This window comes from Antedon mediterranea, chromosome 4, assembly GCF_964355755.1.
Source record: "Antedon mediterranea chromosome 4, ecAntMedi1.1, whole genome shotgun sequence".
Lineage (NCBI taxonomy): Eukaryota > Metazoa > Echinodermata > Crinoidea > Comatulida > Antedonidae > Antedon > Antedon mediterranea.
The window spans coordinates 12179628-12197523 of NC_092673.1; the positions used below are offsets into that span (position 1 = coordinate 12179628).

Sequence of the window (17896 nt, forward strand, 5' to 3'; positions counted from 1 at the left end):
TATGGTTGAAGTAGTCACTCTATATTTACGAGGACAGGCCTACGGGAAATATGGCTTCCACTAAGGATATAAACCGTAACATCTTCAGGCTAAAAGTACTTGCTATGAACACATATTGAACGTTTTACAAAACAAACTTTGTGATGACAAATAAGTTAATGATTTCGATGCATTACTTCCAGTTCATAATGTTTGATCATTTTCAGTAATATGGTTGCAGTTAGAACATCGTTTGACAGAGCCGTATTTTCCTTTGATTTTGTTATTTGATTACCACCACAGACAGTATCATGATGTCAGATAGATTTTCGATGTCAAAAAGCTTCTCTGTTTCTCATTTGCTTAATCTCGAAAAAGTAAATTTTGGAGACGGTGGTGCACTATTAAGTACATGTGAGCCGATTGCTAAAGACGTTCAGGCAATGAGACATGCAATATCTTCTCCGGCGGGATATCAATACCACAAAGGTAACCCATTATCTTACTAACATTATGAAGGCGACTGAGTCGTTATCCTAATAATACAATAATTATAACTATCTATAACAATTTTGTGTTGTGCAATCCATCATTAATAAGATTTAGGTATTCATCCATGAGCATTAATTAAGGCTTATTTCATAGTAGGCTTACAATAAAAAGCTAGAATAGTATTTATATCAACTATTCCGAGTAGTAATCATGTTATATTAACAGAGTTTCGACACCTTAAAATAAGTCATGACATTATTCAAATAATTGTTATATCAACTTAGCATGATATTGTCAAATCGAATATTTAAAAATGAATAATAGGATATTGTGACAACATAAACTTTTAACTGGTTTTGTCAACGTTAAAATGTGCTAGTTTCCGGAGAAAGAAGGCCTATAACCTGTGATTAGAATTAGTAAGATTCGCTTGTGTTAGTTTATTGTCTATAATTTTTACTAGATATTGATACTTATTTACTTTTCATTATTTATTTTTATTATATATATATATATATACAGGTACAACAAGTTAATAATGGTTCACAATTACATAATATCAAGCAGCACAAATTCTACTGACTTATTAACAGTAAAAAGAAAGAGAAAAAAATATTTCAGTCCTATGTGACATAGCTTTAATTAAAAATGATTTACTTTTATTGTCAAAAATGAAGTAAATTGATTTATCTTGATAAAAGTTATATATGTCGTCTAGTAATAAGTGATGCTTAAATTCTGTTGAACTATTAATAAAAATGTCCCAATAATATTCATTAATTGTAAATAAGTCACTTTTCAATTTATTAAAACAAGTATTTTGTAGGCCTATGTAGGATAAATTTACACAATCAAACAAGAAATGATCAATTGTTTCTATTGAATTACTTTTACAAATGAGACAATGGCCTGAGTAGGAATCTGACCATAATCGATTTCTGCCTTCTAAATCTAAGTTATTGGGTCTTGCTTTGAATTATAGGTTCGCTCCTTTAAAATATTCTATCTAAAAGGTAATATTCCATGGTGTATTTTTATATTTAACGTAGTCATTTAATGTTGTTTTTGTTTTTGCCTATTCCAGGGAAGAGTTAAATACTCTTCCCTGCCTATTTAAACCAATCTTGGTTGTTACATTCAGCAATATTTTTCTTAAAAGATTTTACCAATAACCTTGAGGTTCAATATTGAATTTGTCATTTAAGTTACATTTTTATAATATTAATTTAACATTTTCAATCCATTTCCATCTTGTTGAAAATCTAACCTCCATAATTTGATTTGATTTGATCACTTTATTTCAGAATAAATATTCCATATATACTATATATACAACAAATAATACAAAACCGGAAAAATCAAATAAAATAGGAGTTTTACCCACTTAGTGTAGAGATTTGAATATCGGAATAAATAGTTCGTGGTACACCTAACCAGATCGTTTTTACTATTCACAATTCTTAATCTAAAACTGTTATATATTGTGCTCTGGAATGAATGATAACACTAAGTATTTCACTAAGAAATCAGACCATGTGCTAATGTTCAGCCATCTTGTAGAACTCCTTTATTAGTCTCCAATCCAGTCGTAAAATTGCTAATATGAATATATTACATTACTTCCTTCTTTTAAAATTGAGTCAAGTGATACAGGTATTGGTTTTGTAAAATACAGTATTAATTACAGTATGGCTATCTAACATAACATTCTAAAACTAAGTAACAGTAAACATAATGCATATAACAAAAACAAGATCTTCTAGATTTAAATTAACTATATAATGATTACATCTTATTTCCCTTTTCCTTTCTCTCTCTTTACATCAGATGTGGTATCCAACATCATGTGATTAGGATGTATTATTTTAACCAATCGTCCTATTTTAACTTCATACTTTCTTAGACCTAATACCTTTATTACTATGCCATTTAGCCATTTGTCTTGTCCTTTACCTTGTGTTCTCATGTTTTTCACTTTTACTTTGTCTGACACTGAAAAGATTCTTTCTGATTGTGTTTTAGGATCTTTATGTAGTTTTTGGCTATATTAATTACATTCTATTCGTTCTGTTCTGTTGTAGCACACCTCCAAAGATTTAATAATCTTAACAGTGTGGTTAGACCATAACATACAACAGTACAGATTAGTACAGAACGACCTGAACAGATTAGGCCTACTATACATCTACTACAACGTCTACAAAGAGTGTTACCTCGAATGCAAAGAGTTCGATATTGGCGATTAATGTCATTAGAATCATCTAAATTATTACGTAAAATATGACCTAGGTAAGTCACTTCATTGACGTAAGATAATATATCATTATTTAGCATAATATTTGATACCACTTCACCATATTTCTTCTTTGGAGAAAAAACCATACAGACAGATTTTTTTGCGTTATAAATAACATCATGTTCTAAACCATACTGCTCACATATTTTAACCATATTTGTTAACCCATAAAAAGATGGAGCCATAATAGTCATGTCATCAGCATAACTTAAATTATTTAGGACAGTATTTGAGGTTCTACACCCGTACCCACATCTACTAAGTGCTACATTCAGATCATCAATGTAAACATTATACAGTAACGGAGACATGATTCCGCCCTGTCGCACTCCGTTTCTTGCATAGAGGGAGGGAGATGGATCTTCCCCATTTAATACAAAACTGTTGCTGTGAGTACCAACACGATAACAATTTAGTCTAGTGATTTACTCTGTCATTATGCCTTAGAGGCGTCAAGAAAGCAAGCATATACAGGGCTATTTTGCCGAGTATAAAATTCAACAACTTGTTTTAAGACAAATATACATGTATCTGTGGAGTGACCCCCGATTTAAACGCAAACTGATGGTCAGATGACTTAAGGCTATCTCCGGACAATTGAAGATTCTAATACCTTAGAAACCACAATAGCTAAAGCTATAGGCCTATAATTGCTTTTACTCGTAATATCACCTGATTTAGATTTTAAAATCGGGACAATTACAACTTTACGTAACTCAGCAGACACATGACCATGACGAATCATTAAATTAAAACATAAGGACAGCAGAACTGTTACTAGCGTACTTTAAGTGTTCGGAGCTCAACATATCATTTCCCGGGGATTTACCACTAGATAAATCTTTAATAATGCCCGCTACCTGTTGGACATTTACCTCACAACCACAATCATCATTACAATTAACAAGTATACTCTGAACATAATCCTTATTATTATCATTATGAACACAATTAAACAGCTCCTCATAATGAGCGGCCCAGTGATTACATATATCATTTTCACCATTAACAGTATCCAAAGATTCTGTAAGAACAGGAGTACATGATTTAGACTTATAAACCTTTTTCCAGAAATCAGCATAATCATTTTTTGATAAAGACTGAGCCATAGAATCAGCCCTATGCTGTTCTTCTTCTGATTTACACTTTAAATTGTGATCTTGTCACACGCATCGCCTCAAATAATGAACCAGATTTAGGCTTACCATTATTACCCCATAGAAGGAATGCTTCTCCGGCCACATTATGGTATTCTGCGACATTTTCATTCCACCCAGGAATATGGGTCACATTTTTTATTTTCTTATTTTTAAAACACATTTTTGAGGCACTAGATAAGGCACGCATGCATGGAGTTGGACTAGTTATTGCAAAGAATCTATTACCATTGTTAATTAGAGTGTTCAGAGTGAACGAGAGAATCGTCGTAGCTGTCTTCAAAGGCAACCCAAAAACCTACGTCATAAGCTGCTACTCGCCTCATAACATCAAACCTCTTGACGACATCACTCGATTCTACGAGAACCTGAGTAACACTGTTTCCAACATCCCTTCACATGCTATGCTGTTAATTGGAGGTGATTTCAATGCTCAAGTCAGTGGAAGGTTCTCGTTACACAACTTCAATAACAGAAATGGAACACATCTCCGTGATTTTGCTCTACATCAAAATTTGATTATCGGAAATACACAATTCCAGAAACCCAAGCACAAACTGTGGACTTGGAAGCACCCTGCCGGGCATCTCTCTCAAATTGATTTCTGCCTTTTCCGGAAAAGATGGAGAAACAGCATTCACAACTACCAGGCCTACTCCTCATCAGTCACAGTCGGTGGTGACCATAGGATGGTCACAACTTCCATCAGGCTCTGTCTCATGGCACCGACGCTGGTTAGAAGAAAGCGCCTGTACTGGAAAGCTCTTTCCTATGATACTACTCTTGCAACCAAAGTTGACGCAAACATCACAACCCTATTCGAATCTCTCCCTGTTGAAGAACAGACTTATACATCATTTGTAAATACATGTAATAATGTCGGCAACAAAATATTACCGAAACCACCAGCAAAGCCATCGCCTACCGTTGATAGTGCTCCTGTTGTTAGCGCACGGAGAGAAACGTTAAGAGCAAGTACAAGAGAACAGTCAAAATACCAGAAGAAATTAAGAGAAACGTTTGATAGAGTCGAAGAGGACAGATTAAATAATTTACTGTTTTCCTTCGACCAACCAGCATCGGCCAACAGCTTAAGATCTGCATGGCAACTTGTCAAACAACTCTCTGCAAAGAGATCTCAAAGTGTCTGCATCATGGGAGAGGATCGTCTTCTAGCATGGAAAACTCACTTCCACAAACTACTATCGGTGGAGACTTCAGTGGTAGATGACATGGATATCGACAAAATCTTCAACTTCAACCACCAGATAAGCTCCGAGAAGTTCTCAGAGGCTGAGGTGTCAATTGCCTGCAAACAGATGAAATCTGGCAAAGCACCTGGTCTTGACGGTCTTCCCATCGCAATATGGAAATTACCTGGCACCCAGAAAGCTCTCACTTCTTTCTGCAATCAAAGTCTAGACGGAAACAGGCCATCAGAATGGGGAATTTCTGGGATCGTTCCTATCCCGAAAAAAGGTGATCTTTCAAAACCAGATAACTACAGGGGTATTTCATTATCACAATCGGCTGCAAAGATCTACAATCGCCTGATTTTAAATGGGATACGTCCTGTGATTAATGAAGTTCTACAACCCAACCAGAATGGCCTTCGTCAGGCACGATCAACAACTACGCACATTCTATAACAAAATATAAGAAAATTAATGAAAAAAGGAGTAATACAGAATTCATATATGTAAAAATGTTACTTATGAACTGTAACGACATTTACAAGTTAAATAATACGATTTTATGTAATATGAGATAATATGAATGTGAATAAAAGTGGTGTTTGCGCCACAAAAGAGAAAAAAAAAAACTACGCACATTCTTGCACTGAGGAGAATTGTTGAAGAGGTTAAGAACCATCACAAAGAGGCAGTCATTATCTTTATTGACTTTCGCAAAGCCTTCGACTCCATCAATCGCAACATCATGATGAAGATCCTCTTAGCATACGGCATCCTTCATAAAATTGTAGAAGCCATCAGAGTAATGTATATCAATACATCAGCAGTTGTCCTGACTCCAGATGGTGAGACTGATTGCTTCAACGTCGACTCTGGCGTACTTCAAGGAGACCCTCTTGCTCCATTCTTGTTTATTGTCTGCCTTGACTATGCAATGCGATCAGCAACTACATCATCAGACGGTCTCACCCTACATCGTAGGCGTAGTAGAAGACATCCAGCCGAAGTACTACCAGACCTGGACTTTGCCGATGACATCGCCATTCTTGAAGAAGCCATACATGCTGCCGAAAATCTTCTGCACAGAATTCAACAAGCCACACAAGCTATAGGTTTATACTTAAACATCAAGAAGACCCAATTCATACATTGAAACCCCTCAACACCTTCTATAATTCTCACACTGGATGGATCAGCAATAGAACAAGTAGAGGATTTCAAATACCTCGGAAGCTACTGTTCATCCACTAACCATGATGTCGAAGCAAGACTTGGTCAAGCATGGGGTGCGCTGAACAGTCTTTCAAAAATATGGGCATCTCCTATCAACAAGTCCACAAAAATCCGCCAACAGTTGAAGCCATTCTTCTTTACGGCTGTGAGACATGGAGTCTTACTTCATCGCTCTCAAAATCACTGGATGGAGCATACACCCGCATGCTGAGGAAAGTCCAAAACATCCCATGGTCCTCACACACCACCAACAAGACACTATATGCCAACCTTCCCCGTCTTACGACCATCATTCAAAGACGTCGCATGGGTCTGGCTGGTCATGCTATGAGAAGCTCTGAGCCAGCCTCAAGAGTACTCCTTTGGGAACCAGAAGAGAAAAGGAAAGTGGGAAGACCCCAACTGACTTGGCTCGACATTCTGTTGAAAGATACCAAACTAGGCCTGAGTGAACTGAGGAAGAGCATGCTTGATAGAGATGTGTGGAGACAAATTATCATGGCACCTACTAAGAATTAAGTCGTCGTGGGATGACATTAAGTAAGTAAAGTAAGTAAGTAGATAAGGCACAAACAATATCATTATACAAATCATCTATACCTTTCCTATGCGAGCACCCATTACATCCGGTGCATGATATTATTAAGCGGGAGTCAACATATATGTTTTAACAACATTTCTGTAAGGTTACAATAATTACATAATTCTGGTTCTTTAACATTACTACAATCAACTTTAGCAAACAGTGAATCTACATTATTATTAGTATACTATTTATCATGCCCAATCTTATAACTATTGACATTAAACTCATACTTAAAACTTAACGGAAAGTGATCAGAACTAAATGAATCATAAATAACATTGACTTCAGATATGCACGTATCAGTGCCATGAGATGAAATGACATGGTCAATCCAACTCGTTGTACCATGGGCGTCACTAAGAAAGGTAAAACTATTATCATGAAGTATGATATTCAGATAAAATCATATCATTTTCACTACAGAAATCTGCCAACTCTTTCCCGAAATTTTTCCTATGATCGGCATTAAAATCACCACATACTATATTTTTATAATAATTATACTCAAAAATATTTTTAATTCTACTTAAATATTCCATAAATTCAAATAAAGAATCGTCATCTTTTTCATACGGCATATAAATATTAATCATCAAGGTACTTTCCCTATCGTCTATCAATTCTATACCACACAATCTGGGGTCATTAAAATTGTTGAATGTAATAAAATTACTAAAACATTTCCTAAATAGCACAGCGACACCTCCAAACGGCCGACCAACAAGTAATTTAGAAGAATCAACCGCGGACACTTCCATCCCATCAAATTCCTCGTGTATAGACTTAAGTAAACCTAATTCTTCATGTAGAAGCCAATGCACTTGTATAAAAATTATATCAAAATTTTCACACAACTTATTTATTTCACTAAGTTTAAGCGATTTACAGTTACTGTATATGAAATACATCGTAAGTGATTGTTCTCATTTCCATTCATTATTGCCATCTGTCTTCCTTATCTCGTAAAACTTTCGAATATAAGCACCATCAGGCCACAGCAGAGCATTCATTAACTTAGCTTTTGTATCATGTTTTATATCGTTACTATAATAACAAAAGAAGTGCAATCATCACGTTTAGAGTCCAATTTCTGTACTTCCACACGGATGTTTAACTCTTTTAGCAGGTGTGATTTCACCTCATCATCAGTTGTCTCAATGTGAAGGTCACCAACATACACTTTAAATGGGGGTGCAGGTCTACTTTTTAAGTTCATGTTCTTCCCCTTACCTCGCTCATAATTATGAGATTTAGTCTTTCGTTTACGATTTACAATCAGCCACTTGCTTTCACTAACATCAGGTATCGTATCATTAACAACAGGCGCATCGACACCGGTAGCTACATGATTCTCAATTAGGGGAATCCCCTCATTACGTAATCCATCAGGGTATGCATTGTTTACGTTTGCTTGAGCAACAACCGTATCGTTTTTGTTCGCTATATGCTTAGGTAGGATAACTGTTTGTTTACTGATCACAGGGGTGACACTAATAGGAATATGTCCATATTTCTGGGATGTATTAGTTTTCTCTTCTATTAAGTCTCTGACTTGCTGCGACAACTTGCACCTCTGATTGGTAGCATATGCAATATCTGCCTTTACAACATGAAAATCAGACCTAAGCTTTTGCATCTCACTAAACAACACAGTCGCGTCAATGTTATCCATACCAACCTGTGGGATTTTTGATAAATCTGCTGCAACAAAAGTAGGTAGCTTGGATATATCACAATGAATTAGGTAGCCTATCAGATCCGTAAGTATCCTATTCGCCTTTCGTCTTGGTTTATGTACATCATTATCCGGGTCTGCAACGTAAGCAGCCAGTAAACATTTTGCTTTCGTGACATCTTCTAATGAAAAATTCGCCATACTTATTGCATGTAGCCTATCGAAAGGCTTCGATCCAATATTATTGACAATAAAACATAACAGCTCATCTATCACCATATTCTGTCCCAAATTACCATACATCGCTGTTCTTGTTATCATCAATCCTACAAGCGTTATAAACAGATGGAATGTCATCTTCATTATCACTTACTGTTTCATCATCGGATATCCTTAATGTTTCGGGAACCACTTGCCTAGGCCCATTCATAATTCGCGCCAAATCACTCTATTGTCCGACAGGCAGCTGGCCACGGAACGCACCCTGTTTACAAGGTTTCCCCTTTTTACAATGGGGTCGATCAAGTGGAGAAACCCAAGCTAACGGGGCTAGCAACCGTCAATTAAAAGTGTATATGATTATAGACACTATAATCACTCAATTTCAACTTCCGATTCATCCAATATTACGGTCATCCTTAAAACACATAGGCCTATTAGATATCAAGTTGATATTTAGATTCGTAATATTAGCTTCGAGATCTGAGCCATAGAGATCAAAATCTAGACGAGCATCGTAACGTAGCTCACGTCACTGATATTGTTTCAGTTTATATCTTTACATAATAAATGTGTGCTTTTAATATGATTTTAGCCATTTGGTTTTTGGGTTAATGATTTGTTACCAGGAAGCCAAACAGAACATGCATAATTAATTGTGGGAAGACCAATTGTATTCCATAACAAATTACCATAATATACTCTGTGGAAGGTTTAGAATGAATGTTCTTTGCCTATAATGTGTTTATATATATATGAAATGACAATGCTGTGGGTATCAGTGGCTGGATCATTTTTTCAGTAATTTGCTTTAGGATATGAGAGCACTGCTTCGATAATTTGACAGTATGTATGTATATATATATATATCCAGAGGCAAATTACTGAAAAAAATGACAATGCTGTGGGTATCAGTGGCTGGATCTCAATGGAGATACAAAAATAAAAAGCGAAAAGCTAAATCAAAACGATAAAGTAAACAGCCAGAAAAGTTAGCAGAGCTTTCGGGCAACACTAGCCCTTCATCAGTATATATATATATATTTTTTAGTACAGTAGTTAGTAGTACTGTATTTGATTTGAAGAAACATTTCGTCATTTATATTTATAATGAAGGTGAGCAATCAATGAGTACAAAACGGAAGAAGTCCCGAAGGAATCGAACCACTTTCAGCTCGGTTCAGTTAGAAGCATTAGAGAAGGTGTTTGAACGTACTCATTATCCGGATGCATTCTTGCGAGAGGAACTAGCAAAAAAGGTAGACCTCAGTGAAGCTAGAGTTCAGGTTAGTAAACATAAAATATACATTACATAATAAAATCAACATTTTTATTTATAAACCCCCATGCAAAAATGTATTTATCTTATGCTTAGCATTAATGTCTCACAGAATGGTGTAACACTTGGCATATGAATGTGAATGCATCTAAATGCAAGATAAAGTCACCCTTTTATTTTGATTCAAATCAACTAGTTTAAAGATAGTTTCTGTCCACAAAGATATGGGAATTTGTATTGATAGTACAGTAACATCTAGTTGTCATATTGTTTATTTAACTTTCTTTGGAGGCACTGCCAAAACATCAACGACAGAAAAGCATTAATCGTTTTACATAAATTTTTCGTAAGGCCTAATTTAGAATAGAAGGATTTTTAGTCGCCTGCAAACGCTACTCTATATCTCACTATGTCGGTCGGTCGGTTGGTCGTAAGTATAACTCAAATGTACTTAGTATAAAGTACAAATTACGTCAGAGTAGGGCAATACATTTATTGATGAATTTCTTTTTTCTCTTAAGAAAATAAAATTGATGTGAGTATTATTCATTCACAATTTTAAAAATGCCAGGCTTATACAATATAGGCCTATCTCTTGCATCGTTCACTAATATTAGACATTTGGCTAAATTATTATTTATTATTTATCCATTTAATTTATATTATAAATATGAAGATACCACTCCATTATAAAATAATAAGACAGGAATGGGGCATGCAATAGAGAAGTCTAAAGTTTATTTTTCATTTTAAAATTCTCATGATGGCAATATTTGGCTACACATTACATCGTGTTTGACTGTATTCATTCGCTCTGTGTTCATTTTTACAATTTCCAGTTATTAACGCCCAAGTTCCTGCATTCGAGAGCCATCTGGGCAATTGCAATCGCGTATAAATACATTTACTAAGGACGTAGGTTTTTATAGGACGTAGGCCTATTTAGTTTTATTCGTACAGTATTCTCATTTTTTGACAAGTTTTTCTTTCGGAATTCTCAGGGTACTAATTTCAGTTGATTACATAAATCACCGTGTCTATATTATTATCCTGTGGTGCGTACATTTTGAAATCGCCAGTTTTTAGTCGCGTGGTCGCGTGCAATGCGACTCTACAGCTCACTATGTCGGTCGGTAGGTCGGTCGGTTGGTCGGTAAACACTAACTTGAGCACGCGACTGCAGCCATGTATATGGCCTTGTTTTACGCTGAAATTAACATGTATTCGAGAACCAGCACCTAGATGGTACGTGAGCGAAGCGAGCGTACCATCTAGTCTTTAAAATTTAAGCTGCTATCAAACACCCTTCCCCTTGAAAGAAAAACACCTAAATGATAAAATGACCCTAATGCTAATGGTTGTTGTAAATTGTGCAACAGAAATGAAAAAGAAACCATTATGCACTTTCTCTTAACATGTACGACTCTAGAGGAAGAAAGAAAAGACCTAGATGGTACGTGAGCAAAGCGAGCGTACCATCTAGTCTAAAATTTAAGCTGCTATCAAACACCCTTCCCCTTGAAAGAAAAACACCTAATGGTTGTTGTAAATTGTGCAACAGAAATAGAGAAGAAACCATTATGCACTTTTTCTTAACATGCAGGACTCTAGAAGAAGAAAGAAAAGATAAATTGCTAAATTCCAACAATAAGTTTTGTATCATATTTATAAATATTTTCAAAATTTAGATTTAATCAACAAAACTCTTCTTAGTCTAGGCAATGACAAGGATTTAATAATAATAATAATACTGTATTACTTAATCTCTAATTGAAAAATCATTGGCTAAATCTTTGTGGAAGGAACGATGTGCTATTTTAAACTATGTCATGCTGTTGTGTTATAAATTGCTTTCCAACTTTTTTGTGTCATTTCTATTTCTGTTTAGTTAATGTTACGTTTATAAGTATCTTTGTTTAATTTTAGTGTTTTGTATTACATACACCATTATACTCTTTTTGATTCATTTTTACTCATACCATGAAATTAATTTTATTTATGTCTTTGTATAATTAAGCCTTTTGTGTGTATCTAAACACAATACGACACACTTTATTTATTTTTTATTCATTTTAATGTATGTTTTATTTTTAATTTATTTTTGTCTGCCTTATATTTTGTATTTCATACTACTTTTTATTATTATTTTCATTAATTCTGATTTATTATAAGTTAATAATTGCATTTATTTTTTACGTCTTTTATGTTATTTTTTTGGCATTTATTTTGTTATGATTTGGTCGCACCTTTATCATCAAAGAGTGCCACTATTGTAAAAAGTAAAGTTTCCAATAAATTGTCATTGCCATTTCCATTATCATCATCATCCCTAACACCATCGTCATCATTATCTTATTACCTATTACTATCACTATCACTTTTATCACTATTATTTATTACACAATGTATCCCGTAACAATGTATATGATGGTGACACTTATTTTAATTGATGTTGATTAACTGATGTACTTACAAAAACAAGTGCCAGTGTTTTGATTATATATGAACATAATATCTATGTATAACCCATATTCATTTTTTTTTTATGAAGGTTTGGTTTCAAAATCGACGAGCAAAGTTTCGTAGAAACGAGCGTAGTTCTCATGCAACGAAATCATCGTCGACGATGCGGCAACCATTTACCGAGGCAGTGGCGGTAGAACAACCGATTGCTGCGCGACCACGACCAGTCTCGTCTGATTTCCCTGCCATCTGGAACTCAAACTGCTATGGCAATATGAACATGGTCCAGTCAACCTCGATGTTTGGAATTGAAAGTGATTCCATTAACGTCCAAAACTGGAGGATGAGATCACGTGAATTGAATGCTCAGCCCATGCTATAGAGTTGTATTTGACGCTATGAAAACAAGCAGGTCTATTTATTTTATATGAGTATTATATAAGTCATTGTGCTTTCACACGTAGAGTAAATGATGTTTACTCTGAGGAATTAGAATAATTTCACTTAAATAGCAATTATATATTTTTTGCCGGGTATAAATTAATTGATTATAAAAATAAATGAATATTAATTTGGGTTAAATATTACATCAAGGAGGATATATCTGGACTTTCGTAGATTACATACCCATTGTTCTTATAACATTATAATATCCGGATTATTATTTAAATGTACATTTTTACTTACATAAGTAATAATAGAAATGGCAATGATTAAGATTATCAATTGTAAAATATGCATATTAAATGGATGGATAAATTTCTTTTTGTAAATGATAGATATTCAGGCCCCGTTTCTGCTGCCAAAAATATACCGTATATATACGGTATATACGGTATATTTTTTGGCAGCAGAAATGGGTCTCATAAAAAATATACCGTATGCGGTATATATACCGCATAAATATCCCCATCGTTTGTGGATATTATACGGTATATTCCAAAATATACCGTATATTTCGTACCCCGTTTCTGATGCACTCAAAATATACCGTATATGTGACCCGGCCCATGACACGAGGTCAAAAACTAACAGAGCGTGACGCGTTTGTTTGGTTTTTCTGCTGCATTGACACACACGCAAGCAACAGATCAAAATATCACTGTGGACTGAAGAAATAACTATTTTGCAATTCAATTGTGGGGAGAAGCGAAGGTTGGGGGGGGGGGGGGGGGGAGAGACTGCATGGTAACAGAAGAGATACCGAGATTTACAAAAGTATCTCAAACAAAATAAAAGCAGAATTTGTGGTAGACTTAATAACGCCAAATTTATCGGCAAACGCCGTCGTCTTCTTTGCATAATATAATAAATATAATAGTAGAGCAGTTAATGACATGAGCTGTGCATTTTATTACCAAAGCATGAAACTTGGCACAAAGTTTCTTTGATGTATATAGATTCAAAATATCAGGGGGTGCCAAGTGTCCAACGTCCGGTATGGCGGCCATCTTGATTTCAAAATGGCCACCATAAAAACAAAAAATGTTCATATCTTGGCAACTATGCACATTAGAGACTTAATTCTGGTCTCAAATTGTTCACAAACTATATATTTCTATTTGCTCTAATGAAAAGTTTCGTCCAAAAATAACCGGAAATGACATTTCTTACAGTTTGACCTTTGACCTCGTATTTGTATATCTCTGTAAACTACTGGTCATTTTCAATCGATTTTGTTGAGAATAAATACATTTATATTTGTAGTAATGAAACATTTTCACATAAAATGACCGGAAATACAATTTATGACCTTTGACATTAATTTATTGATTTTGAATTATGTGAATATACTGTAGGTGGTTTTTGTTGGTCTAAAGTGCACCTAATTTTGAACTTTAACCTGATAGGCGTAATTATATTAAATGATTAATGGACTTAAATTGTATATAGTACATAAAATTGGTAAACACTAGATGGCACGCTCGCTTCGCTCGCGTACCATCTAGGGGTGCTCACAGATGGTTCTCGAATACAGTAGAATCCACGGACGGGGACTTTTTTGGGACACTAAACAAAAACGGAAGTGTCCCCCTAATTGGGGTATTCAGAAATAGAGACAACAAAACCAATACTGGATTCCATAAAGGACAATTAATTTATGTGGATTAAAGAAATTAGGGAGAAATGGAAATGTATGTACGTACGGGAATTGGGCGGCACGTGGTGGTGGTGATGGAACCGCAGTAATAAAGTTGATTGTATTTATATATTATAAGAACCAAACTAAATAAATAGACCTAGACATTCTGCGAAATGGAAATCGGAAATTCAAGCTCCTATTCAGTGAAAAATTAAACTGTAGTCTACCTAAATATTTAGGGCAAATCATCGGTTGTGGTGTTGAAATTCCTGTAAACATTTGTGTGAACCAAACTGGGTCGAATTTCTGTCATGAGTACTGATTTGTTGGCCTGTGATTTATGACGCCTAAGGGATCTATCTAGACTTATTTTTTAGAATAATGTACGTACCTGTCAGATACAATTGTCTTGTGTCGTATAATAAATAAGTACTGTAATAGTTACTGAAGTTACTATTACAATCTCGTCAATGAAAACACGAAAATGTATATGCACTTACTTATGAAAACGTATACAGTATTATACTCAGTTATTGAAATAGTAGGTTTAAAAAAGTTTCGTTTGTCTGTAAAATGATGTAATCAAGCTGTTTACATGAGTCTTAATTTATAAGCACATCAATAATAAAATAGTTTATCTATCCTGTAATTGGCGAGATTATGGTCGCTGTTGAATGAAATAAAGCCAATCGGTATCATATTTGTACAGAAACGTTTTCGCGGCCGAAGGGTGTAACCTAAATTCGTTGTATTATCGTCAAGAACTAACTGTAACTAAACTTACATAGAAAGTAGGGTATCATAAATTTGGCCTTAGCACTCGGGGGAGTGGCTAAGATGAAGTCCGTGGGACTACTAAATATAAATTGTAATGAACCTCGAGGGACATAAATAGGAATATTTCATGTTTCATTATCAATGTATAATAAATGGAAACTGTTTACCGATTCAAATAATAGAAATTGGTTTTTAACATTTTCCGAACCTATTGCAAGTTTATTCTCAAAGGGCCCATATATTTACCTACCGTATGTGTTAAACCAAGGGCTCATAAATTTACCTACAGTACTTGTGTTAAACCAAACTCTGGCAGACTGAGAGATTGGGATGTTCCATTCATCGCAAATCAATACATTTGTATAATCGTATATTAAATCTATCAAAATAGTATTTTTTAAAGAAAATCGGCCTGTCTTCAACATTATGATGGTGTACTCTAGCAATCTATCAAAATAGTATTTTTTAAAGAAAATCGGCCTGTCTTCAACATTATGATGGTGTACTCTAGCTGTTCAACCGGTTTTCAGCTATTAAAAACAATTATCGTAGGAGGAGATAGGAAAATGCGAAGCCTCCTCGCTATGTAACATTAGGGTTGAGGGATGGGAAAGCGGATAGGTACAAAGAGGAACAATTTTTAAATATATTCTTTATCCACTGAGTAACGAAATATTTTGTTCATGTTTTATAGGCCTATAAATAATATACCTCTAAATACAGTAGGCCTAAAACATTTGCGATTTAATACTTTGTTAAAACTGTCACTGTCATAATCGATTGAAATATTAAAGTACATGTCACGATACACCACTACGACGTTTATATTTTTGGTAATTATTAATTAATACAAACGTTGAGAAGGAACTGTCAGTATAAAGTTTATTTGTATATCTAACAGTAGAGCCTATCCACAGTCTCAGTAATAAAGTTTATATTTTTATATTACATCTAACAGTAGGAACATTCACAGTAAGAAATGTTCGATTCAAATGAAAAATAGTTAATAGGTATTTACAGTATTGTCGTATTGCAAGTTTATTCTCAAAGGGCCCATATATTTACCTACCGTATGTGTTAAACCAAGGGCTCATAAATTTACCTACAGTACTTGTGTTAAACCAAACTCTGGCAGACTGAGAGATTGGGATGTTCCATTCATCGCAAATCAATACATTTGTATAATCGTATATTAAATCTATCAAAATAGTATTTTTTAAAGAAAATCGGCCTGTCTTCAACATTATGATGGTGTACTCTAGCCGTTCAACCGGTTTTCAGCTATTAAAAACAATTATCGTAGGAGGAGATAGAAAAATGCGAAGCCTCCTCGCAATTTTTTGGCGGGTATTTTTCAAGATGGACATCCATTAGACAGTGTATACCACGATCGGAAAACACCCCTATTTGGGGCAAATCGTTGAACCTAAATTCGTTTTAATCGTCAATAACTAATTATCTAACTCAATTTAATTAGTAAACAGGGTTACATCAGGCGGTTAAAATCAGTACCGAAAGTACGAACCAACTTTACATACCATCGAGTGAAAATTCTAGAAGTAAGGCGCGATTTATCGAATTTTGCCCTTACGTAAATTTATATATAGATTGTGCTTGGTGGTACCATTAGTTCAATGATGTTGGCACCTTCTGATTCGCTAAAAGTTTTAATAGTTTGACAGAGGAAATAACATACATGTTATTGAATACCGTAAAACCTCGAAAAGGTGATATATGAGCTTCTTTTCGAGACAGACTGTATTTGATTGTCAAATGAATAGTATGATGATCGTGTTTATATCAATATATTATTAATGACCTTACAAAGAACCCTTTCTATTTCAACAATTAAGCCACAGTTATTCTACAATTTATTGTTTTCCAAGTGGTAGGCCTATTTTGATTGCATCTTATTTTTGTATGCTTCCTCGGTTAATATGGTCCTAACCCTCCTTCTTTGTCTGTAGATGGTATACCCCATTCTTTGTCTGTGGATGGTCTTATACCCGCTTCTGTGTCTGTTGATGGTATTATTACACCCCTTTCTTTATGTGTGGATGGTCTTACACCCATTTCTTTGTCTGTAGATGGTCTTACACCCCTTTGTCTGTGTATGGTCCTACACTCCCTTCTTTGTCTGTGGATGGTCCTACACCCCCTTCTTTTTCTGTGGATGGTCCTACACCCCCTTCTTTGTCTGTGGATAGTCTTATGCCCCCTTATTTGTCTATGGATGGTCTTACACCCCTTTCTTTGTCTGTGGACGGTCTATACCCCTTTCTTTGTCTGTGGATGGTCTTATACCCCCTTCTGTGTCTGTTGATGGTATTACACCCCTTTCTTTGTCTGTTGATGGTATTAAACCCCTTTCTTTGTGTGTGGATGGTCTTACACCCCCTTCTTTGTCTGTGGATGGTCTTATACCCCTTCTTTGTCTGTGGATGGTTTTATATCCCCTTCTTTG

At 34.9% G+C, this 17896-nt stretch overlaps 1 protein-coding gene across 1 annotated transcript; it reads left to right on the forward strand.

The window, feature by feature from the left end:
* Nucleotides 1–310: 310 nt before the first annotated feature.
* LOC140048009 (paired mesoderm homeobox protein 2-like) lies at nucleotides 311–13354 on the forward strand. The gene is made up of 3 exons (XM_072093023.1): nucleotides 311–468; nucleotides 9947–10116; nucleotides 12661–13354. The coding sequence occupies exons 1-3, from the start codon at nucleotides 312–314 to the stop codon at nucleotides 12952–12954; spliced, it is 621 nt and encodes a 206-aa protein (XP_071949124.1). The 5' UTR covers nucleotide 311; the 3' UTR covers nucleotides 12955–13354.
* Nucleotides 13355–17896: the final 4542 nt, after the last annotated feature.